Raw genomic sequence first — 9,410 nt, forward strand, 5'->3', positions numbered from 1 at the left:
AGCGGTGGACAAACAAGGAAGTGACGCCATCGCGCTACGCTCAAAACGAACGTCGCGGTTCAGGAAGGCGGGTTGGGCGTGTGGGAATTTCAGGTTCATTTCATGAGCTGGAACATTTTACTCAACTCAATTAGAATCGTCTCTTACAGCCGCATACGGGTTTTATTATTCAAAACTATTCCTTTATTTTCGAGTTCGGCCATATTAGTCAACGTTTGACTGGTCACTCTCGTAACCTAACTAATGAAAGATTCAACACCAAAAAATGGCAATGTTTCTTGGTACGACTGTACAGGGGGTGGGTCATTCTTTAAATGCGGTGCCTTTTGGGTCATAGAAATGGTAAAAAAAAAAAAAAAATCTTTTTTTTTTTATTTTGATGTTTCTTCTTAAAAACATGACTCCAAGCTTTATGAAAAGCATAAAGTTCAATCTCAATCTGCTAAATTTAATATATATATTTTTTAAGCTTTAAAAATATGTCACAATGAATGTGTCCACTGTGTTGTGTCAACCTTGTTATCCAAATAAGGACAACACAGTGGACAACACGGTGGACATTTTACAACAAAAATAGCTTTCAGCCTAGCTTCATTAGCATTTAAGCTAACAGGATTTTGGATAGCTGACAAGAAATCAACATTTTTACCCAGGAACCTTTTAAAATTATGATATTCGATAACTTTCTTCATAAAACTGAGATAACACGGTGGACATTTTATCATTGACCACATTAGATCTTCATCATAAAAGAGTAACTATAATAAAATTAACAAAGGAAAAGTGAGTAATCTTACCACTGTTGAATTTCCTTGGAATGACATCACATCAAAAGACTGCATCATGCTGATGTGGGTGTGGCCTTCTTAGAGGTACAGTAACTTAGGATAACACAGTGGACACTAAATCCAGGGACAAATATTAAACTGCAATTGTAGAAAAAAATATAATTTTTGCTGATTCAGCTTTAAGCTGAATAAAAATATCCAGAAATATTTTGGAAAAAAAACAACAACAACATTATATTCTTGAACGAAACAGTGGAAAAGGCACTGGGGACATGGCAAAATAGCACATTTTTTATTTTTTAAATGGTATTTTTAAAAAAACTGTTTAAGTTTTATGAGTTATATCTTTGTGTTTTTAACAGATCATTAGTGAAATTTCACTAAGATCAAAAGTTTTTTTTTTTTTTATTCTATTATTTTCAGAAAATACAGCTGGATTTAGGCTGGGGACACAAAAGGCACTGCATTTAAAGAATGACCCGGGTACATTTTTTCCATCCAACAGTTTAGAAGATATTAAGATAATGAGTTCGGCCATTTGGAGGCATGGCTCACCTTATTAACAGGTTTGCTTCAGAACTCTGTACCAGACTTTACGGAGACCACATCCATTCGTCATACAGTCTATGGCAAAACATTTCTCATTCTCTGAAGCGTTATTTAGTTTCAACCCGTTTGATTACTAGAGTTATATCTTTGTGTCGAATCGTTTGTGAACAACACATCTCTGGGCGGAACCCAAATAGACAGTTCTCTGTTTCTAGGGGGTACTTTGGAGTAAGTTTTTCTCTCGGCATTTGAAGTTTGAGATAAAATTCACTTGTTGAAAACAGTTTTGGACGCACAGAGTTCCAGCTGAGAGGTGGACATGACATCCATGATCCTGAACACCGACGTGCTGCAGGTAAGACTCACCTGAGGTGGAGCATGTGGAGTTGACCTGAGTATCTGAACTTCAGAACACGTAGTTCCTTCAAACAATATTTTTTTTTTTTTATTGTCTGCAAGATTATTTCCTAGTTTTGCCAGGAAAGCAATTAAATAATCTGTTGTGTTATGTCATCATCCCCACATTCACATGAACCCTTTAACGTTACGCGTCCTTTGCACAGCACCAGAGGATAGATTTTAGTCTGGTTTAAAGAAATAATGGTTTATTATAATGTATTGAACGCATGCCGAATTCATCTTTAGACAGTGGAGTTTAAGTTGCACCAAAAGATATTACTTTAACTGCTGGATTCGTTTGTAATTCGGGGAACAAATGCAGAAATTGTACATTTTGCAAAGGGTTTCAGCTTCTGGTGAAATTTCGTTGTATGAGTGCATTGTGTTTTATTTTCATTCTGCCATAGTTTTTTATTTTGTTTTTAATTTTAAGATTATTCGAATATTCTGAATTGGGAGTTTAATTACATATCCGTAGCTAAGAAAATATTTCAGGCACAATTTATAATAGTTCTAAGTCAGAAAGGAAAAAATGTTTCAGAGTTTGAGCCCCTGAACCATATCAGTTTCTACAACTGAAACATATGAGCATCTTTCTGATGAATCAATAAAAGATCAGATATCCATGTTGGTCCTGTTGTGGTCATAGTATGGTTTCATATTGATTCTTCATTTGTATTATGATGGGTTATCATTGGTTTTGTGTCATTTTTATTTAGACGCCTCACTAATAGAGCAGATAAAGCTGTTTTGTGTTCTTTCCGCAGAAGGACCCTGATCGGGCCGTGGTTGTGGCCATAACGTCTCGTGAAGTGTTTGAAAAAGGAGCTGAAGAAGACCATTTAATTTTAAGAGAGGATATGACGACGTCACTGCTGCAGGTCAGAATTAGAGGCACCCATCAACCCAGTTAAAAGTTTGTGTTTCAGAAAAAAAATTATTATAAAATCCAGCAAACACTGAGTGCTAACGGAAACACCTGATGTGGTATAATCCTCCTCTTTAAGACATTTCTATGTGTTTCTTCCTATTTCAGTTACTACATGAAATGAACAAACGTCTGGAGCAGGAAAATCTCCAGTTTGATGTCGTCCTGATAACCACAGACAGCCAGCAACAGCAGCAGAGCTCCAGTATCATCAGCAGCACCAAACATCACAGTAATTTAACTTTAACCCTAAGCAGAGTCACCAAATGGTTAGGGATTGTTCGCTTAACTGTTACAGCGGTGTGAACTTCCTGCTCTTGTTTTTCTGCTGCAGGTTTGGAAATCAGCCGCTTCTGTTTTGCAAACGAGGAGGATTTTGCAGAGAGTTTGCAGAAAAACAACGTTCAGCTTTTCCTAACGTCAGACAGGAACGAGGCATCGCAGGCAATGCAGAAAGGTTATCTTTAACTTAGTTATTGGCCTAAAGTGAACTTGCGTTGTCTCATGTGTTTGAAAAATGTGAATGTATTCATGCTTGAGTTGTGATAGCATGCGTATGTAGATTTCTAATGTAAACCAAACTGCCCCTCAGGGACCATCAACAATTGATGTCTGTCTGGTTTTTGTGACACAGCACAGTGAATCTTCCTCATTGTCATTGGTCCAGGTGTTCTCTCGGCACTGCTGGACCATCGGGCAGCTTCCGCTCCATCAGATCAGCTCAGAATAATGTTCTGTGAGGACTCCGTCATCCAGCCCGACAGTGGACTGATGCCGGCGAGCAGACAGGCACTCCAGGTACATTCAGAGACATCCTTTTTTGTAGACTGTTACAGCAGCTCTCTCTTCCTTGTCTGTTTCTTGTGATTTTTTCATCTCTTTTTTTCGTCACCTCTGCATTTGGAGTGGATCATTACTTTGTATGGTTCATTTGTTGGTCATGGACACCAAATTGGTTTTGTCTTCAGTGATATTTTTACTGTTTTTTCTCCTGTGTTTGTCTGGAGATCCTACATGTAACCATGGCTGCATTGTTTACATGTGAAATCAGCTGTTAGCAGCCTGTAGCATGTCAATGCTAACTGGTGCAAGGCCTGATGTTTCCTCACAAGGTGAGGAGAAGGAGGTGAGAACGATGTGTGGGTTCTCAGGTGTGAGCTAAGAAGTGATGACATCGACCTGTCCTTCCATCCATTGTTACTGGGAACGTAAGATCTATCTCCAATAAGATAGAAGAGCTAGCCATGCTAACCCAGCAACAGAGGGAATACCAGAAGGCAGAGTAGCATCATGCTATTCACAGACATGGCTAACAGAGCTAACATCAGACACCAACGCCACATGGGAAGAGCTTCACCTGCTGAAGAAGCTCAGTCCTGGACCCTGTGGAGGTGGAGGCTGGCTGACTGGGGAATGGTGGACAAGCTGTCAGCATCTGGTTTCTTATGAACCTTTTTGCACTTTCTGTACACTTTCTTGCTTTTGTTTTCTTGATTCCTGCTATGATTTCTCCTGAATTTTCCCTTGGGGATAAATAAAGTATTTTCTATTCTATTCTATTCAGTTCTTTCCTGCAGCAGAGATATAAATTTACCTCAAGAGACCGCTGGAAATCCCACAAGGGAGTGTTTAACCCAGTGAGGTGAAAGCAGCGCTACTTGTCTTATAGTGTTATTTGTAGTTTTTGAGTTAAAGGATCCTTTTCTCTCTCTCTGCAGAGCTTAGCGGTTCAGCTGGGTGAGATGCGACGTAGGTTCAGTTTGACCGACAGCCCTCTCTGCTTCATCCTGATGACAACGCACGGTGGCAAGGACAGCTGCGTCAACTCCCTTTTAACTCTGCGCTCCAGCGGCATACACGTGGACGAGGCGTACTGCCTGGCCGGGGCTCCTCGGGACCCCATCATGTCTGTCGTTCAACCTCACTTTACTATCAGGGTCAGCTTCAGCGAATCAGAGGAGTGATGACGCGTGAACTCACAGATACTTTCATTTTGAAAATCAAAATGTGTTTTTATATTTCAGCTAATGATCAGATTTGGAAATGCAAAGTTTCTCCTCAAAGGGTCTGAGGGTCTTTAACTCGAAAGCCTTTATTTTTCAAGGCTGAAGAGTCATAAATAAAATATGCACATGCAGATCAGAACCCATATGCCTGTTAAAAGAGACAGGGTCTGACATCAGATGTGTGGGGATTGTGACATAATACAGCATTATTTAATGATATTACTGTGTGACAGCACTAAACAGAAATGTGTTTTTGTAATTCTTTGAATTCAAAGCCAAAGTCACAGGCTACACTTAAAATAAAACAGTGTATTAAACAAAGTGGTATATGTCATTTAGCTATCAGCAGCCTAAAGCGAGACTCCACCCACTACAGAAATTAAAGCCACAGGATTGGTTGCTCTTACACTGCAGGAGTCTGTGTGTAACACTAGAAATGTAAACATGTTAGTGCGAAATAAGAACTTCACAGAAATGTGATCAAACAAAAATGAAAAAAAGTTTTCATTAAATTGAACTCTGTGTGTTTCACTTTTCCTCCATCATGTATCAGCTCAGATTATCTCTGAGTTTTATTTCAGGGTTGGGACATTTTCTCTCTTTCTATTACTCTGTGTTTACCTCCAGCACCTTTATGTTTTCTTGTTTTTATTCCCTGCTGAGGCTCCCAGGCCTTCAGCCTCTTAAATCCACTGGTTTTGTGTTTTTCCATTGTGGTTCCAGTATTCTGCAGAAACATGTTTGTGTAAAGAGTTTTCTGCGGAGAGATAAGAATGATGTCAAGCTGGATAAAATTTTTGTACCTTTGTGTGAACAAGTAAAATCTTCTCAAAGTGAGTGGTGTCGATTCACTCAGAGAGAAAAGTCTGTCAGAATAAAACACTTGTTGCATTTCCTTCAGAGTTATTTGAGTTTTATTCATTAGCATGAGGTTAGAAGAGAGTAAAGAGTAACACGATTTCTATTTTCACTGAAATCTAATGAAAAATTGCTTCCTGAGACACAATAAACTAAGTTACATTAATTAAGGCTGAACAATTAATAAAATTGAAACCGACATTTCAATGTAACAGAATCTGAATTTGAAACAGCATAGGTTGCAATAAAAAAAATAGTTTCATGTACACAGAACTAGAAGGCATGTATCTCTGGTGGGATGGACTAAGACACAAGTGAACAAAGCAAGTGGATGAAACTGTGGAGCTTTGAGACGCACAGATCTTGGACAGGTTCAGGAACAAGCCGGACAATGAGGTGTTTGATGACATGTGTATGGCTACATATGCATCAGAGTATTGTGTTTTCTCAAGCAATGACAAATCTGAAAATACAATTAAATTCAAAACAATCTGGGATTCATCCTGGAGTGAACACAATCTCAGTTTGTCGTGGTGTGAGGTGCATGAGTTTATATATATATATATATATATATATATATATATATATATATATATATATATATATATATATATATATATATATATATATATATATTAAAAGCTTGGAAAATGAATAAAAAGTTATTATAAAAGTTGTGATATTGTAAAAATTAAATAAATAAAATAAAATAATGATAGTGCAATATTTCACAATGTAATGGCCATTTTACATATTTTTCTGTTATTTATAAAAAAAATTAAATGTTGTTTTTATTTATTAAATTATGAATCTTATGGGGGTTCCATACCATACTCCTGCAGTGAAGATCTCTAACAAAGGGAAATGCATGTTTGGCATTTTTGTGATGCTAACTTAAACCTCTAGAGGGCAGTGGAGAATTAAAGTCTGTAAAAGCCGCAGCCTTTAAGTCATAAACAGTGAGTAAAAGAGCAGTGAGTGGATTTCCTTTTGGGCCTTTTCTGTGTGGAGTTTACATTCACCAAGTCCAAACATGTGCTCCTCAATCAATAGTGACTCTGAGTAACTAATAGGTGTAGGTGCACTGGGTCTTAGTGCATCTGGTAGTTTGTCTTTATGTCACCTGTCCAGGTTGTACCCTGTTCCATATTGCAGCTGGGACTGGATCCAGTTCCTGAGACCTTGGATGGGTAACTATAAGATACTAGAAAAACCACAAATTCCTCTGTCTCAAGTCCTTAGGAGGAGGAGGAGGAAAAGCTCAGGGCATCATAAAAAAATAATTGTCATCCTTTCTTCTGTCAGTTTAAACCTAGAAGCTCAGGGAGGAGCTTTTGAGCCACCCTGGAAACATGTTTAAGAAGTCCTTCATCCTGGGTGCAATAATCATCCTCATCTTTACAAAGTGACTGGTGAGACTTGATTTTCTGAGTGTTTTTTTAATTGATCGCATGGATGGTTTTTTTTTTGCCTATACCATGTTTCTGGAGAGACACAGACAAATTTCCACCTCAGCAGACGATATAGACTTCTCCTTATTTGATCTTTGATTATTGTGGACATCAGTGTAATGTAAAGATAAAGTAAGAAGTCACTTTTTATACTTGAAGGCAGCTTAACCATTAATAAAACATCATGTTTTGGTTGATTATGGATTGTTTTAATCCATTTAGTATAACTCAAGTTGTCAAATGAATGTAGTGGAGTGTAAAGTGAGATTTTTTGTTTTTGTCTTTTTTTTTTTTTTTTACCTGATGGAGATGCTGAGCTGCCATGAAGGTTAACTCAACTCTGACGGACAGGACAGGACAGGAGTTGTGTCTTTGCTGTCATCCCAGGAGGTTTGTCTGACATCACTGCCCAGGTGATCCATCATTAGAGTGGACACATGGCCTCAAAATTAAAGAAGAATGAAGAATTACCTCTTCCTGAGCTGATGAGATGATTGAGTCCAGACCCTGAAACACTGTCTGTAAAAGGAGGAAAGAAAAACCACAGGATGGGATGAAGATGTTTTTTCTTGACACCTTGATCCCAGCTCCTGGAGCCATATGAAGTGTCCTTGAGCCTCAAATTGCTCCCACCATTGTCCAGCAGTGTGTGAATGTGTGTGAATGAGATTTGTTAACTGTGATGGTCCCTTTCTGCTGGTTTAAAGGTACCTTATAAAGTAAACATGGCTCTTTGTATTAAGCAGGTTACCTTCTGTGTCTGGGTCTTCAGACATTGGCCTTAAGTATGGCAGTCAGAGAGTCCTTGGTCACTGGAGAGCCGGGGAATGTTGAGCAAGAGTTTCAGGCCACTGTAGCTGTTGTGGTCCTTTATTTTCTAGTAGTCCTGTTTTGTTTTCACTGCCTCTGTCATCTGTGTTTGAATGGATGAATGTGACAAACAGTCTAAAAGTGCTTGAGTGGTCAGAAAGACAAGAAATGTGCCCTGATTCATGCCTGAAATCAAAGCCTCAGAGAGAGAAAAGTCTGTGTAATATGATTTCTACTGAAGAGCTAAGGAGGGAGGGTGACCCTGAGCTGTAACCTGCAGGGGTCAAAGGTCAGAGGAGAGGATTACCCTCCTCCTGCAGGAAACCTCCACTGCCTGAAAGTGACCGCTCATCAGCAGATAGATTAATGGAGGATATTGTAAATCAACACATTCAGAAAAGAAATCCCTATTTATTGTTTCTCACTGCTGCATTCACTGTCTGTTGCAGTTTGAACAACCAGAATTAAAGATGCTATGAGGAGGATCTGTGTTCAGTGGACTGCCGCGCCACCTTCTGGCCTGGAGTCTCAGACACACTGTTGTAAAGATGAGACTTTTAACTAGGTGTGTGATTGTTTTGGAAGACTTGGAGCCTTTTTCAAGATCACTTACAGATAAGGGCCTCTGAAAAAAAGTCCTGTTGGGGGGGGGGGTTTCAAAATACTGAGATTAAAGTCAGAATTCTGACTTTTTTCTCTGGTAAAAAAATTGGACTTCATCTTGCTAGGTACAAAGTGAGGTCGCCACAAAAACCGCTCCCCCTGGCGGCTGTCTGCAGTGTAGTTCAAAAATCCATCTCCCCAGTCATTCCAGATGGGCTATGGTCAAACTTTAAAAAGTTAATACACCTCTTAGAAATGTTTCTCACATCCAATTGTGGTAGTGGTTTGAAGATATCATTTGGCTGCCTTGTATTCAGGTCCTCTTTTTTTCTGAGAAGTTTCGTTTTCATTAGTTATAAGGTTAGAAACGAGGCTTTACGTCATATTTAACGATGATTGACAGCTGCCATAATTGTGTATTTTTTGGGGGGGGATTGTAGAACATGTTGGGGGGGGAAGGTCAAGAAGTAATTAGACTCTAAAGAAAAAAATATATTATTTTTTGTCACTGGGCTCCACTCAGATTCTCCCAGAATCCCTCACCATCTGTATTGCGCAGACTCTGGCTGCAAATGGCGTCGCCTGTGACTGGGGTAATTTTTAAAATCATACTATGGTAAATGACAGAGCCACACTGTCCACTCTATACACAGTCTATGTGTACAAGCGAGTATGACGTATATCTGGTTAAAAATAAGGTGGCATGTAAACATCTGGTTACCTTAGAGTGCCGTACTACCGATTGATAATATTATATGTTTGTTGTCAAATCATCCAAAACGGTACATTTTCATCATTTTTTTTTACATAGCTCTGAATCTACCAAAAACGATATAGAGCACTTGGCGCTACCCCTCTGTTTCTGAAACAGAAAATGAAGCAAATTGGCTATGAAAGCCATATTGGAAGTGGCTTTGCAAACAGCTATAGGGCGCCTGTCCGTCACGTGACCTGAGCTGTGCCTCTGATTGGGCGAGCTTGTGATCTTAATATCCTCTGAACTGCCAAGTTAGAAAAA

At 38.9% G+C, this 9,410-nt stretch overlaps 1 protein-coding gene across 1 annotated transcript; it reads left to right on the plus strand.

The window, feature by feature from the left end:
- Window positions 1-1,521: 1,521 nt before the first annotated feature.
- Window positions 1,522-5,474, plus strand: LOC141796754 (cytosolic 5'-nucleotidase 1B). The gene is made up of 6 exons (XM_074678012.1): window positions 1,522-1,692; window positions 2,504-2,617; window positions 2,773-2,896; window positions 2,999-3,121; window positions 3,332-3,462; window positions 4,383-5,474. The coding sequence occupies exons 1-6, from the start codon at window positions 1,657-1,659 to the stop codon at window positions 4,626-4,628; spliced, it is 774 nt and encodes a 257-aa protein (XP_074534113.1). The 5' UTR covers window positions 1,522-1,656; the 3' UTR covers window positions 4,629-5,474.
- The last annotated feature ends 3,936 nt before the right edge of the window (window positions 5,475-9,410 follow it).

The sequence above is a fragment of the Halichoeres trimaculatus genome, unplaced genomic scaffold (assembly GCF_033239565.1).
Source record: "Halichoeres trimaculatus isolate MK-OKI-2021-1 unplaced genomic scaffold, fHalTri1.1 fHalTri1_scaffold_10, whole genome shotgun sequence".
In the NCBI taxonomy this organism is placed as follows: Eukaryota; Metazoa; Chordata; class Actinopteri; order Labriformes; family Labridae; genus Halichoeres; species Halichoeres trimaculatus.